Source organism: Saccopteryx leptura, chromosome 1 (genome assembly GCF_036850995.1).
Source record: "Saccopteryx leptura isolate mSacLep1 chromosome 1, mSacLep1_pri_phased_curated, whole genome shotgun sequence".
In the NCBI taxonomy this organism is placed as follows: Eukaryota; Metazoa; Chordata; class Mammalia; order Chiroptera; family Emballonuridae; genus Saccopteryx; species Saccopteryx leptura.
In genome coordinates, this window is record NC_089503.1 from 58,020,577 (window position 1) to 58,036,752 (window position 16,176).

At 46.0% G+C, this 16,176-nt stretch overlaps 1 protein-coding gene across 2 annotated transcripts in view; it reads right to left on the reverse strand.

Annotated features, from left to right (window-relative positions):
- Positions 1-7,086: 7,086 nt before the first annotated feature.
- Positions 7,087-16,176, reverse strand: part of FCHSD2 (FCH and double SH3 domains 2) — a 281,274-nt gene continuing 272,184 nt past the window's right edge. The window contains exons 15-20 of one of the 2 annotated variants that reach the window (XM_066367902.1): positions 14,548-14,631; positions 14,253-14,430; positions 13,728-13,948; positions 10,392-10,524; positions 10,172-10,254; positions 7,087-7,267 (exon numbers count right to left, since the gene is read on the reverse strand). In XM_066367902.1, coding sequence (XP_066223999.1) covers positions 7,184-7,267; positions 10,172-10,254; positions 10,392-10,524; positions 13,728-13,948; positions 14,253-14,430; positions 14,548-14,631 — 783 coding nt within the window. In that variant the 3' untranslated portion in view covers positions 7,087-7,183. The remainder of the gene's footprint in view (positions 7,268-10,171; positions 10,255-10,391; positions 10,525-13,727; positions 13,949-14,252; positions 14,431-14,547; positions 14,632-16,176) is intronic. The other variant, XM_066367912.1, reaches the window with a different exon arrangement.

A 16,176-nucleotide genomic window follows, 5' to 3' on the forward strand; every position in this document is an offset into this window, starting at 1 on the left:
AGTTATCTGCTGTAATGAGTTTGAGGGGAAATTTCATAATCTATATCATTACAGATATAAAGTATAATGGTTCAACATTCTAGTGCTTGACAGGAGGAATCATGATAAAAGGGTCAATATGAAATCATTTGATATAGTAGCGGTTAGTGTCTTTTAACGTGAGGGACATGCAGGGCCACAGGACTGAGGTGCACAGGAGGCTGTTGCCAGCTGCCATTTGGGACAAGCACCTCACAGTACTGCAGCAAAGACTGCTTAGATAACCCAGAAGAGGTGCTCAGGAAATGATTTGACTGGACTTGTGGGACTCCCCTTAAATCTCCTCTTCATGGGCCAAATCTGACAGCACACCCTTAGGGTACAGTTGCCTCGCCTCAGGGAGCACACAACTTACTTGGAAGGCATGCTTCCTGGAGGAGCCAGAAACAGGCCAAGCCATTCCAGGGATGAGGTGGGCCTGGAGGAAGAAGGGCTGGCAAAGGCTGGGCAGGGCAAATGCTCAGAAGGACGTGGCTGGGAAGGCTGCACAGCTCTCGGCAGCCCCTGTCAGCAGGGTGGCTGGGGGAGAGTCCCGGTGCTGAACACCGATCCAGGCTTCCAGTGGTCGGCACTCAGGTTTTCAGTACTCAGATGCTCAGGCTGCTTCTCAGAGGGGCCAGGCCTTGCACAAGTCACCTAGCAGAGCTGGGGTAAGAACCCAGGCCTCTTGACTCCATTTTTTTCTGAAAAGTGGACTCAGGTTCTACATAGAGGAGCTAGTCTGGTCTCCTGGAAGTTTAGTTCTATTCTAGGTCCTACTCCCAGTTGTCTTCCTGAAGCACCTTTGGCAAATCAGTGTCTTAAGGGTAAGGAGTTTTCCCATCTGTGAGTCTTCTTGCCCCATGGCTCTGGGATCTCACCAAAGGTGACCCAGCTCCTTCCTGGGGCTGGTTGCTGGTGTACCACCTCCTCTGCCTGCCCTGCCCATCTCAGACCTTAAGATCCCGAGACTGAGGAGGAAACCCTAGTTCTGGGCTCCTACTGCCCCTTGGTCATCTTCTGTCCTGGTAGACACCTTGGCTTGATTCTGCCTGTCTTGTCTCCCCTACCAGATGTGAGCCCCTGGGTGACAGGCATGAGATCTGAGTCATTTGTGTCACCAGTGCCCAGACATGGCCTTGGGCAAGAAGTTTGCTGACGGGACAAATAGCAGTTGGATAGCAGTGGTCAGCCCGAGTTCTCTGGCAGAATCCTGGCGGCACCAGACTGTCGGTACAGGCTGCTTTTTTGGATCCACATCCGCTAGTTAAAATAATTTTCATTATCTCATCTGATCCTCCCAGATCTTAGGAAGCTTGTTTGTATTCCCCTTTTCATTCTCACTTCACAAGGAAAGCAAGCCCCAGAAAGGTGAAGGGATGAGCTCCTTGGGGCTGTCCAGGGACTGAATACAGGATGTCTGACCTCTTCCCTGCTCCTCATAGGAGCAAGTAGGTGATAAGAATGAGAAGGATGCGCCTGACCAGGTGGTGGCGCAGTGGATAGAGCATTGGACTGGGACTCAGGACCCAGGTTTGAAACCCCGAGGTTGCCAGCTTGAGTGTGGGCTCATCGGCTTGAACATGGGCTCACCAACCTGAGTGTGAGGTTGCTGGCTTGAGGGTGGAATCATAGTCATGACCCCATAGTCACTGGCTTGAAGCCCAAGATCGCTGGCTTGAGCAAGGGGTCACTCAGTCTGCTGTAGTCCCTGGTCCAGGCACATCTGAGAAAGCAATCAATGAACAACTAAAGTGCTGCAATGAAGAATTGATGCTTCTCATCTCTCTCCCTTCCTGCCTGTCTGTTTCTCACTAAAAAGAGTGAGACGGATGCTTGAGGATGCTTAGGTGTTTAGCACACACTGGAAGGGATGTGGATTCACTTCTGTTCTGTCAGGATAATATTCCAGGGAACATTCCCAGACCAGAGCTCTCTGAAACAGACATGGCAGATGTACATTTGTTTTTTGGCCAGTGGGACCAGGAAAGTGGTCCAGGAACAAGATGCTCTTTGGCATTCACAGGGTTCTTGGCAAATCCAGCAGTAACAGAACGAACACAGGGAGAGTCTAGGAAGAAACATACTGGTTGTGTCAAGTTGTAGGATTTTGGAACAAATGATAACTCTCTCCCTTAACTAAAATTTTTGTTAGCTTGTTTGTATTTTGTCATGAAAAACAACTTCCTAATGAGAAAAATAAATGCAAAGACTCTGAGCAGCCAGATTTTGTCATAAGGCCATTCAGAGAGTTAGGCAGTTATTGGCCCCACACCAAAAGCTGCGGCTGGGCTCCCTGGGCAGCGAGTGTCCAGTGTAGCCTGAGGCGTGATTACAACCTGTTAGAAGAGGTTTTGCTTTGTCTCAGTGGCTCAGATTTTCTTTCCAGTTTTTGGCTATCCCAAGAAGTATGTTAGTAAGTCTTTACTCAAATACTGTCAACCTTCTGTGTGATGGTCTCACTCTGTATCTAGAAAGTAAACTTATCTAGAACCTAAGAGTTGAATAAGTCCATAATCATCTGATTTTACTCCTTTTAAAGCTGGGGACATGGCAGCTTGGAGGAAAAGATCAGCCATGGGGCGGTGGTAGGGCTAAAGCCAGATAACATTCCGTTACTGTGTCTGTGGACAAGGGCTGGGTAGGGGGGTCAGAGAGAAGGCGGATCCAGGTGATGTGCTGTAACTCTGACCTGACTGCATTAGTCAGTTCCTGTGATGGAGGCCAATAAGCAGCTCTGACACTGGGGTGGGGCAATTAGCTTAACTCTTCCTGGTCCCAGACTAAGCCTCTGATGCCAACAGCAGTCTCAAATGTGAACAGCTCTCATTAGCAGGCAAAGGCAGAAGACAGAAATGGTATTTGATGTACACTGACAGTCCTTCTCATATTTATAGTAAAGCACTTTCACACACACTCCTTCCCTTGGATCTCATGACAACCCTGTATTACAACTGTGAGGCTAGAAGAGTAGCAAAGACCCCAGTTCTGAAGGAGAGGGTGCCAAATGAGGAAAAGGTGATGAGCGATGTCTGTGGTGACCACCCTGTGCTGCTCATCATATGTGTCCTTGGACCCACAGTATTACCCTCACTGTCCAAAGAGCATGCTGAGTCTTAGCTCCCACGGCTGTTCAGTGCGAGCCAGAATTTCACTCAGACCTTCTGACTCCCAAAGTCAATGTTGGCGGTTCCTGTGCTGTTGGTGGGAGTGTCAATGGATGCAATCATTTTGGAGGCCAATTTGGCAAAATCTAAAAAAAACAACAACCACATACTTTTTTGATAAGTTACATATTTAGAAATTTACCCAATATTTTTACCGAAACAAATTTACAAAAAATTAAGTACAAAGATGTTAATTTCAACTTTCTAATAGTAATCACACAGATACAACCTAAAAATTCATCATTAGGAATGTTTAAATGATGCCCAAACAATGGAATATAGTGTACTTTTTTTTTTTAAGATTTTATTTATTCATTTTAGAGAGGAGAGAGAGAAAGAGAGAGAGAAGGGGGAAGGAGCAGGAAGCATCAACTCCCATATGTGCCTTGGCCAGGCAAGCCCAGGGCCCCGAACCGATGACCTCAGCATTTCAGGGTGACACTTTATCCACTGCGCCACCACAGACCAAGCTAATGTAAACTTCAAAAAGTGGTAAACCTAAACATATTATATAATCCCACTTATATAAAAAGGCAATGTGTACATGTATGAGTTTTATGCTCAGAAAGTATCTGGGGGAATGCATATAGCATGTGTGCAACTCTGGAAAGAGGAAAGCTGTTAGGCCTCCCTCCAAGCATGATGAGCCCTGGTCCTCAGTGTGGCCAGCTGGCAGCCAGAGGGACTCAGCTGTTATTTATTTATTTATAGCAAGATAGACAGACAGGAAGGGAGAGAGATGAGAAGCATCAACTTGTAGTTGCGGCACCTTATTCATTGATTGCTTTCTCGCATGTGCCTTGACGGGGGTGAGGGGCCTGCAGCTGAGCCAGTGACCTTCGGCTCATGCCAGCAACCTTGGGCTTCAAGCCAGCGACCTTTGGGTTCAAGCCAGCGACCATGAGGTCATGTCTATGATCCCATGCTCAAGCAGTGAGCCTGTGCTCAAGCCGGCAACCTCAGGGTTTTAAACCTTGGTCCTCAGTGTCCCAGGCCAATGCTCTATCCACTGCAACCTGGTCAGGCTTTTTTTTTTTTTTTTTTTTTTTCATTTTTCTGAAGCTGGAAACAGAGAGAGACAGTCAAGACAGACTCCCGCATGCGCCCGACCGGGATCCACCCGGCACGCCCACCAGGGGGCGACGCTCTGCCCACCAGGGGGCGATGCTCTGCCCATCCTGGGCGTCGCCATGTTGCGACCAGAGCCACTCTAGCGCCTGGGGCAGAGGCCACAGAGCCATCCCCAGCGCCCGGGCCATCTTCGCTCCAATGGAGCCTTGGCTGCGGGAGGGGACGAGAGAGACAGAGAGGAAAGCGCGTCGGAGGGGTGGAGAAGCAAATGGGCGCTTCTCCTGTGTGCCCTGGCCGGGAATCGAACCCGGGTCCCCCGCACGCCAGGCCGACACTCTACCGCTGAGCCAACCGGCCAGGGCCTGGACTCAGCCTTTAACCAGAAATCCATCCCTGGAAACCGTATAATGTCCTTTGCCTGATTCATTACTCCTTTGGGTGGAGGTTGAAGAAAGTGTAGAGGAGTCCAGAATTCCCATTTCCTAGAAGCCAGCAGTTACATCTTGTGAGGGGACTTGAAAGACCTTCCTGTCATCCCTCTAGCTGCTGAATCAGCTCTCCATGCTGTCCTCCTTTCTCTCCCAGCACACATCACACAGTACTGTCATGTATGTATCTATTGCCCCAACCCTAACCCAAAAAGAACCTTGAAAACAAAGATCACAACTTACTTCTATCTCTAGTATCCAGTGTTACTCCTGGCAGGCGGATGACATCAGAACTGTTTGTCCTATGGATGGATAATTTAATTACCCTTCTTTGTTTCTGTTGCATGGTTAAAAGGAGAGTATAGGAGTGTCTCTTTATGAGAAGCACTGTCTTTCTGGAAAAGTATGTTTACCCAAATCTTTTTATAAGTAAACTTAGAAAACTTAATTCCATTTTTTTTTATTATTCAACATTTTATACATAATAAATACAAACTTTTTACAGCCACTGTAAAGAAAGCACATCTGCACAGAGGACTCCATCTGAGCCCGGCCTGCGCACTGTGAGGCTGGATGACATGTCCTGGAGGGAGGGTTTTTTTTTTAAAAAGGAGGCTTATTTTTACAACTTTGTTTCTTTTAAAATAAAATTAGAAGCTCTTCCAAAAAATATTTAAAATATAACAAAAATTTCAAACAATCCTCTGAGAATGTGGAAAACCCAGATGCAAGGACAATTTGGCTAGCTAAAGAGAATACAAGGCTGGGTGGCAAAAACTGCCTTATTTAAGCACTTTGAAGATTTTTAAGGTGCTTTGAAGATGTTCAACATGTAGGCAAAGTTTAAAATCTTAAAAAGCAACCCCAACCTTTTAATTAAATTTTTTAAACTTAAGAATAAGTTTGATAACACAAAAAGACCTCAAAAAGATCAACAGGTTAAGAAATGCAAAAACAACAACAAAAAAAACCAAAAAAGAAACCAAAAAACCCCAAATCACGGAGAAGATTCATCAATGGGTACTGTCACTGAAATGATCAAATGACTAACTGAAAATTTCTTCAGCTATGACCTTAAAAAAATCCCATGGGGACATTTGGCAAGCATTTCAAGTTTTCAGAGTCTTAGGAAGATGGAGTTTTCAAAGGATAATACATCTTTTAGATTAAATTCTGCAAATTTGATTTCTTTTAAAAGAATGCAACTGGCAAATATCCCTTAGTCTCCAGGTAACACACTCTATGTTCCACGGGAGGTGGAGAGCCAACAGCGCCCAGTTGGGGACACCTGCTGCTGTGGGCTGGCTTGCCTGTGGAGAAAGTGACCCCGCGACGTGGAGCACTTGTGGAGAAAGTGACCCCTGTGATGTGAAGCACTTGTCTTTTCCTCGTCAATTTGCAGGCAGGCAGGGTGTGCAATCCTTTAGTCCTTTTTCACAGGAAGCTGGTTTCCTCCATGAAAAACAGATTCTTCCTCCCAAGGAAATGTCAGGTGAGTGGGACCTGAGAAACTGTGTTTTCTGTCAGGGGTGACCACTGGTCTGGACGAGTCACAACCTGACTGGCTTGGAAATAAAATGATGCTAGAGGCTCTCCAGTAGAGAAGCTCAACAAGGCAAGTATGTGTCCCCAGTTTATCTAGACATTCAGATTCTAAGGATACTCATCAGAAGAGTATATGCTGTAGAAATTAAGATGAAAATACTCAAATACAAAGAGAACATTGGACTGGCTCATTTCAGATCTGGAAGCTCCATTTCTGCTTTAGCCTCAGCCTCCTTTCTGTCAGTCTATGCGATGGACAAGAATCGGCCACTAGTTCAGCCCCTCCAAATTAGCTCCACTAATACTAAATGAATGGCATAAATATTAATACAAAAGACACTGTTATTCTAGTAAATCTGTTAGTTGTGAAAGAGATGTGCATTAATGCAATTGGTGCTAAACTCAGGGTAGTCTACTTGTTTCCAATAAAGTTCCACTCTGTCAGTCTGGGGACTAACTGCAGGGAGGAGCCAGCCTCCCTGAAACCCCTCCTTCTGCTTCTTTATGCAGCCAACATGATCTGATTAAACTTAATCAGACGAGCAAAAGCCACTTGAAGATGAGAATCTCTGCCACATCCTGTGGCCACAGTAATATACTGTACGAGGGCACATGATCAGTATCTCTGTGACTATGCCCTGAACGAGGCCTGGTCTTGAGACTCATATAAAAATGGACCACTGTTAGGCACAAGGGCTCTCCCTCTCTGTTTTGAGGGCCCGCTAGGATTTGTGCTATGGTAGGAGAGATGACATAGAAAATGACAACAAAAAAAGGCACAAAATATTAAAAATGTGGGAGGAGTCCACCAGGCCACCCAGTCACATATAATCCTCCTGGTTTTTGCTCTGTTCAAGAGTCATCATCATCATGCAAAGGTGCCTAAAAAAACAAGATCGGCCAAACTCCAAGCCTGGCCTTGATTGTAGCAGTAACAGATGGGCAAAGCCATCATCACACCAGTGTGATTTCCACGTCCTCGATCTTCTCTGCAGGCTTTCGGTGGTTCTGTGTAGGTGGAGGGGGAGCTGCCCGGACCTGAGCAGGAAACAATGACACAAACTCTCAGTCAGCTTCTGGATCCAGTGCCCAAATGAAACATTTAAACCCCGACCAGTCATTTATCCAAGGACATGGGCCCCCAGGGGTCTTAGGAATACACTGAGTATGTGCTTTCAACTTATTTTCACTCTTTCCCACACTGAGAGGGAGTGATTGTTCTAGATGAGCTGTGAGACTCATGAATCAGGTTCTTGCCTAGGCTGAAAGCCCTGTCCACGGCACAGGCCTGGAGCTGGAAGTAAAAGAGCAATGCTTGGAGAACTGAAAATGCTGGAGCATGTCTTAAAAGGAAAGTTGCAAGAGAGAACACTAGAGGAGGGGTAGGGTGGGGTTCAGTCATGGAAGCTGAACTTGATTCTGTAGGCAAAGAGGAATCCTTGACGGATTTTAAACAGCATTATCAGATGTGTGCGAAGATGAATTAGGTAACAGTTTGGAGAAAAGAGCAGAGGTAGGCAAAGGTACAGATAAAAAGACAATTTAGTAGACTTCTGTAGTCACCTAGATGAGAGCTGCTGTTAGGCTGGGGATAAAGATGTGGAAAGAGGAGAGCTATCTCTGAGGGAAGTGGGCAGGATTTAGTGATGGGTATTTGTCGGAGACCAGAACACTGGTTGGGAGGATAATTACCTCAACTTTGTTGAGTTCTGAGGTTTGGTACATATACATTGAGATTTCCACAAGTGCAACGCTCAGGGAAGTGATTGGATTGACATGTATAAATCTGGGAGTTGTCAGTAAACAGATTGTTGTCAAACTGCAGCAGTAGGTGAGATTACATAAGGAGAGTGAGATGAATGATTTCAAGCAAGCAGACCATGGACAGAATCCTAAGAAGCAACAGCAGGGATGGATAGAGGCAGAGAAGCCTGCAAAGGTTAATGAAAAGGAAGAGCCAGAGAGGTAGAGAGTGAACCAGGAAAGGGCGGTCTACATACCAGCCCAATTCTCTCCAGTGCCACTTCCCACCAGTCCACATGCTGCCAGCCCCTCCTGCTTGGACCACTGCTCCGTTTTGCCTGCTACCTTCCATTCATTCCCCACTTGGCTGCCATAGTGATATTTTAAAAATGCAAAACCAGGCCTGACCTGTGGTGGCGCAGTGGATAAAGCGTCAACCTGGAAATGCTGAGGTCGCCGGTTCGAAACCCTGGGCTTGCCTGGTCAAGGCACATATGGGAGTTGATGCTTCCAGCTCCTCCCCACCTTCTCTCTCTGTCTCTCTTTCCTCTCTCTCTCCCTCTCTGTCTCTCTCTCTCCCTTTCTTTCTCCTCTCTAAAATGAATAAAATAAAAAAAAATTAAAAATGCAAAACCAGTCATATCACTGTCCAGCTTACAGCCTTACACTGGCTTCCTATCCCCTTTAGGATAAAGAACCAAGTCTTAACAAGGCACTCAATACACATCTGCTGAATGACAAAGTCCAAGGAAGTGAGTGGTTCAAGGAATACTGTCAAATGCTGATAAGGGGGGTCCAGGAAAGTAAAATTTCAAAGCACGCACTGAATTAGCATGTGGAAGTTATGACCTGGGAAGAGCTGTGTCACAGTGAGGTGATGGGGGCTACTGAGGGCAGGCAGGGAGTAAGGAGTAGGCAGAGGTGATTATTTAAGAGTAGGTTCTCCTTTAGGCCCTGGCCGTTTGGCTCAGTGGTAGAGCGTCGGCCTTGTTACAATCCTGGGTTCGATTCCCGGCCAGGGCACACAGGAGAACGCCCATCTGCTTCTCCACCCCTCCCCCTCTCCTTCCTCTCTGTCTCTCTCTTCCCCTCCCGCAGCCGAGGCTCCACTGGAGCAAAGATGGCCCGGGCGCTGGGGATGGCTCCTCGGCCTCTGCCCCAGGCGCTAGAGTGGCTCTGGTCGCAACAGAGCGACGCCCCGGAGGGGCAGAGCATTGCCCCCTGGTGGGCAGAGCATCGCCCCCTGGTGGGCGTGCCGGGTGGATCCCGGTCGGGCGCATGCGGGAGTCTGTCTGACTGTCTCTCCCCGTTTCCAGCTTCAGAAAAATACAAAAAAAAAAAAAAAAAAAAGAGTAGGTTCTCCTTTAGAACTGAAGCTCTCAAACCTCAAAAGGGTATGAAATATATCTTACTTCATCTCAGTGTCCCTTAAGGAGGCAAGTTAGGCCTGGAAGAAAATAGGTTCTCAATAAATAATGGAAAAAAAAAAGTGCTTCTGTTTTACAATTAGACCAGTTTGATGCTCACAGAACTTGTTACAATTTAAATACACTTTCATAGCTATCATCTTGACTCTCACCATGACTCAGAATAAAGTGGCAATGTAGTAGGATTGGATCTTCCAAAATGTGACTTTTTTTTTTTTTTTAAAGCAAAGGAGAGGAAGGGGGTGGGGAAAGAGATGGGGACAGAGACTAGGAGAGAGTTGAGAAGCATCAATTCTTTATTGTGGTGCCTTAGTTGTTCATTGATTGCTTTCTCATATGTGCCTTGACGGAGGGTGGGGGGGCCTCCAGCAGAGCAAGTGACTCCTTCCTCAAGCCAGCGACCTTGGGCTTAGCCAGCGACCATGCAGTCATGCCTATGCTCCCACACTCAAGCCAGAGAGCCCGCGCTGTAGTTGGTGAGCCTGCGCTCAAGCCGGATGAGCCCGTGCTCAAGCTGGCAACCTCAGGGTTTCAAACCTGGGTCCTCAGCATTCCAGGCCGATGTTCTATCCACTGTACCACTGCCTGGTCAGGCAAGATGTGTTGATTTTTATATTCTTCCTCTTCAAGAGCACTTTTGACCTTCCCAAACCCATCTCATCCTTGGGTGGGGGATTTAGTAACAATCCAGGGGCCACTTGGAAACACTGATTTTTAATTTTCAATTTGAAAGAACTACGTACTCTCTACCCCTGCCAGATAAGAGACTTACAGGTCGCAGTTTGCCATATGAGGTCTCAGGAGTATGTCTCAGAGCCTGAGTGAATCCTGGCGATTCGGCATGGGAGCTATTTTCTAAGGGAAGAAACCAGAGAAGCTCATTTTACTTGTGTTGTTGAGCAATGAAAAGGCTAATACGATGTTTGCCCTTCAGGCTGAACAAGTGGATTTCTGAATGAAAATCCATTTTGATCCATGTCCAGAACTCTTACCATTTGCTGAGGGAGAGTGGGGAAAGTACTGGGAGTTCCTCTTCTCTGGGCTGGGGTAGGGGCTGCTGGGAGGTTGGTCATACAGCGGCAGCGGGGGCAGTGAGCCGGGCGGCTTCAGGGAGGGAGAGATCTGCTGGAAAGGGAAGAGAGATTACAAAGTGCTCACCTCAGGAAGGACAGACTTGCTGGCTTCAAAAGCTTTGCCAACTTCAGACAAGTAACTTTTTTCTGGAGCTAAGTTATGACTGTTGACATTCTTTTTGGCCAGACTTGTAAGACGCACATGAGCTTAGATAAGTGATTTTCAACTGGTGTGCTACAAAAAATTTTAAATTTATTTTATTTATTCATTTTTAGAGAGGAGAGAGAGAGGGAGAGAGAGAGACAGAGGAGAGAGAGAGACAGAGAGAGAGAAGGGGGAGGAGCTGGAAGCATCAACTCCCATATGTGCCTTGACCAGGTAAGCCCAGGGTTTCGAACCGGCGACCTCAGCATTTCCAGGTCGATGCTTTATCCACTGTGCCACCACAGGTCAGGCTGCTGCAAAAATTTTTTAAACATGCACTACCTGACTATTTAGTCAGAGGTACTGACCTCTTTTCCCTCAGATTGTCAAATAAAAAAATGACAACAGCCAACAAAACAATAGCCATCTAGTGTGAATAAATTAAAACTATACCTACTTTTTTTGTCAGATTGACAAAAAATATATTTTTGGTGTGCCACAGAATTTTAGTAATTAGTTTATGTGTGCCATGAGATGAAAAAGGTAAAAAAATGCTGCCCTAGACCAACCACCCTAGCCCTCAATTTCTGCTGCATTTAAAATTTTCCTCTCCTCCCAAGAAGACATACAAATGGCTAACAGATAGATATATGAAAAGATGCTTATCTTTACTAGCCATTCAAGAAATGCAAATCAAACCTACAATAAGATACCACCTCACACCTGTTAGATTGGCTATTATCAGTAAGACAGGTAATAACAAGTGTGGGAGAGGCTGTGGAGAAAAAGGAACACTTATTCACTGCTGGTGGGAATGCAAATTAGTACAACCACTATAGGAGAAAGTATGGTGGTTCCTCGAAAAATTAAGAATAAGATTACCATATGATCCAGCAATCCCTCTACTGGGTATGTACCCCAAAAAAACTCAAAAACAGGCCCTGGCCGGTTGGCTCAGTGGTAGAACGTTGGCCTGGTGTGTAGGAGTCCCGGGTTCGATCCCCTGGCCAGGGCACACAGGAGAAGTGCCCATCTGCTTCTCCACCCCACCCCCCCTCCTTCCTCTCTGTCTCTCTCTTCCCCTCCCGCAGCCGAGGTTCCATTGGAGCAAAGTTGGCCCAGGTGCTGAGGATGGCTCTGAGGCCTCTGCCTCAGGCACTAGAATGGCTCTGGTTGCAACAGAGTGACGCCCCAAATGGGGAGAGCATCGCCCCCTGGTGAGCGTGTCAGGTGGATCCCGGTTGGGCGCATGCGGGAGTCTGTCTGACTGCCTTCCCATTTCCAACTTCAGAAAAATACAAAAAAAACCAAACAAAACCCCCAAAAAACTTAAAAACATTGGTACGTAAAGACACATGCACCCCATGTTCATCACAGCATTATTCATAGTGGCCAAGACATGGAAACGACCAAATAGTCCCTTAACAGAGGATTGGATAAAGAAGATGTGGTACATATATACAATGGAATACTACTCACCCATAAAAAAGATGGCACATTGCCATTTATGACAACATGGATGGACCTTGAGAATGTTACACTAAATGAAGTAAGTAAAACAGAAAAAGCTAAGAACTATATGATTTCACACATAGGTGGGATATAAAACTGAGATTTATGGACATAGATAAAAGTGAAGTAGTTACCAGGGGGAGGGAATGAGGGAAAAATGGAATAAAAAGGGACAAATATATGGTGATGGAAAATGATTTGACTTTTGGTGATGAGCACACAACACAATCAGCAGTTCAAATGCTATAGAATGTTTACTTGAAACCTATGTGCTCTTATTGATCAATGTCATCCCATTAAATTTAATTTTCTAAATAAAATAAAAAATGAAGAGTATCTGATATAAAAAAATAATTTTTTCCTCTCACAGATTTCATTATACCACTAATTAAAGTTAATCTTAAACAGTTATCAAGTCAAACTATTCTCTAGCATTCTATTAAAAACATACTAAGTTAATCAATTCAGTAAATTCAGTGAAGAACAAAAATGGGGACAGGCTGTATGTTTTTGTGAAAAATAAAATAACTGGCAGAGTTTCTGAGCTCTCCGAGTTTTGTCAACGTCAGACTAAGTGGGCCCTGGCCAGCTGGCTCAGTGGTAGAGCACTGGCCCGGCATGTCAATGTCCCAGGTTCAGTTTCTAGTCAGGGCACATAGGAGAGGCACCCACCTGCTTCTCCACCCCTCCCCCTCTCGCTTCTCTTTCTCTCTCTTGCTCTTCCCCTCCCACAGCCAAGGTTTGACTGGATCGAGTTAGTCCTGGGCACTGAGGATGGATGCCTCCATAGCCTCTGCCTCAGGCGCTAAGAGCTCGGTTGCTGAGCAACAGAGCAATGCCCCAGATGGGCAGAGCATCGCCCCCTAGTGGGTTGCCGAGTCGGGGCACCTGCAGAAGTGTGTCTCTGCCTCCCCTCCTCTCACTGAATAAAAGAACAGCAACAACAAAAAAACAGTTGGGATAAGTGGTCATGATACCACACAAACAAGACATGTTCCTGTGGCCCCAGACCTGCCAAGCCTGCTGTGACAGATCCAAATTAGGGGTTTCCTGTAAAGGCAAGTTTTGCTATGATGAGCTGAGCAGAGGGCCACATGAACATAATGGGGCTCTGGCAGGCTCATTAATTCTCTGAAATGGACCAGCATAACGTGGGCTGGGCAGGAGGCTCTGTCAGTGAGGGAGAAAAAGTGCAAGCTAATATTTTCTACTACATAAACTAACGAGAGACAATATATTCCCTCTCTGGTTTGTTTCTGTTTTTCCACCAAACCTTTCTTTTATGTATCACATACAATTTAGCATTTTAGTTAGCAGATTCCAGGAACAGAAAGTGGGAAAGGAGAGGTAACACAGTCATTATGCAAGGGCCTGACTGGTGAGCCCCCACTTTCCTAAATTCAGTTCTGCACAGACCTGGCAGCTGGGCACTGCAATGGCGAGGGTGGTACTGCGATGGCTGGGTACAGCTGGCTCAGTGGTAGAGCACTGGCCTCTCAGCAGGCTGAGACTGCAGCCTGCTTCTGCGTGTGTCAACAGACCCCGCGGGAGTCATTTTCTCTAAATATCCTAACTCAGCCTTCTCCCTTCTCATGTACCTGAATTTCTCGCACCCATGGAGTGTCCCCGTTTTCTGAGGCTGAGAGTTCTTCCACTAGCACCGATGGGAAAACTCCAATCCGCCCATTGAATTCCCCTTCCCAGAAGCCATCGTCGTCCTGGTTTTCTTTGTTCAAGATTCGAATGATTGCTCCCTCAGGAAAAGATAATTCATCACCCGTCTGACCCTCGTAGTCATAAAGTGCTTTCACGAAACACACTAGGTAGCAAGAGAGAGAAAAACGCAGTAAGAACAATGACAGCCTGGTTACTTTTGCCACCAACCCTCTGCTCGTGTGACAACTAAAAGAGCACTGTACAGAGTATGGGTAGAGCTGTAATTTTTTTTACTCACTGAAGATCAACTTTAGGGTTCTGGTAAAGGATAAATGTGAGCAAATAGAGGAAAGCATGTTATAGAATAGAAATAGAGTTGTGCTTTTTAACCTACTGAAGGCTGATCCCAGACAATACAGTTCAGGCCGAATGTGACCAAATAAAGAGGGCCTTGTCTCAGTCTTTACCACTGGCATCTCCGTTGAGGCTGCCTGAAACGAGTTCGGCCTCCGTGGAATTGCTGGATGTGTGTGACCGACTGTCCAAAGCAGCCAAGGACTGCAGCATGCTCAGGAGACTGTTCGAGGTGGGAAACTGGAGGTACTTTTCTGGCACATACCCCACTTGACCAACTTTATTTCGAGCCTGGGTAAAAGACATGCAACAGAACAGGTTTGCACACAATCCAGACAGGGCATAGCAAGAACCAAAACACACTCCTAAAAATGTCACAAGAAGGGTGATATGAGCAAAGGAATATACCTTTACCCAGTCTTCCATATCTCCATCTTCAATCACTTCTAACACCTCATGTTCCTCAATGGTCAACTCATCTGGTTGAGAAGCCTGCAATGTAGGATGGTCATGGACAAAATTAAAAAGGTTAGATAAAGAGCAGATGTGAGCTGGTCATAACAAAAACTGGGGATCAAAATAGTGAAAATGATTCTGAAAACATCGAACATAAAAATTTAAGTGTTGTAAAACTATCAAATGAGGTGAAGTTTTACTTTAAAAAATTAAACAAAATGAAGCCACAACCAAAACTGGAGAAACAAAATTCTGAAGAGGCACTTGGGCCCAGCGAGCACTGCAGTCTGCCGGAAGGAGAAAAGCCAGGCGCCTGCTCCAGTTTCTGTATCTACGGGTGAGAGATTCAACTTCGTGATGCCTCCCTTTCTTCAAAATAACAGTCCGGCCATTCTCAGGAGGACCAGGGAGTCAGTGTGGGATGAATAAGCACAGCACCATGATGAGCGGGGAAGCCCAGGCAAAGGCGAAAGCACTGAATCAGACCTGCACCAGAGGACAACCACGGTGCGCGCGGTGAAATGTGAGGAACATGTAGATGGATTGGATGACAGCTCGAGCAGTGCCTAGAACGCATCTGGAATCACTGGAAAACAGTGGCTGAGAGAAGAAAGTTGTAGGAAACTGATTGAGACTTGTCAAAATTTGGATTTTTTTATGCTCCAACTTAGGAGACTGGGCGGTCCACTCAGGTGCTTCTGCACAAGCTGCTAACTGTGCCTGTTTTATCGTCCCTGGCACAGGGGTTCACCCAGGTATGGCACTTGAGGCTACAGAATCTGAGGGCAAACCTCCAGGGGCTCTGCAAATGGCTTGGAGAGAGACTTTGTGATTGTTCCCTAAAGAGATTGTTTGTCCCCTGTACACAGGGAGGGGCCAGCTGGCCTCTTCAGGCTCTCTAGTGAACAGTTTTGTTTTTATTTTTTAATTGAAGGAAGGGGGAGAGAGAGATAGGGAGAGAGAAAGGGGAGGGGAGGAGAAGCAGATGGTCGCTTCTCCTGTGTGCCCTGACTGGGAATCGAACCCGGGACTACCACACGCTAGGCCGATGCTCGACCACTGAGCCAACCGGCCAGGGCTTCCAGTGAACAGTCTTAAAAACTTCCTTCAAGTCCCAAGATAGTTAAAACTATCACCTGAGACCATGTACTTTTTCAGATCTCATAGTCTTACAGTGTAAAAGCTCTCCAAGTCACACAAGCAAAAGCAAGGCAAGGAAATGGGTCACTTTTGTATTTTGCATTTCATGTGCATTATAGCATTTCATCAAACCCAGATTCTGGACATTGCTTGAGACAGAAAAGTCATACTGAAAATGGCTGACCAAAGAGATATTTACTCCAGGACAAAAATGTTAAGTAAATTACCTCTGATCTCAAAACATAAGGGGAAAAAGCCATTAGTTCTTGATAGCTTTTCCAATGGAATTTCTCTGCTAATCTGAAACTGCACTATGTCTTCAGTATACCAGCAAGAGGCACATATGTATAACAAAGTTATTTTTCCCAATTCCATGGCAAGATTTAAAAAGTATCAACACAACCAGACTTGCTTCTTTTTTCTTTCTTTTTGGTGTGAGAG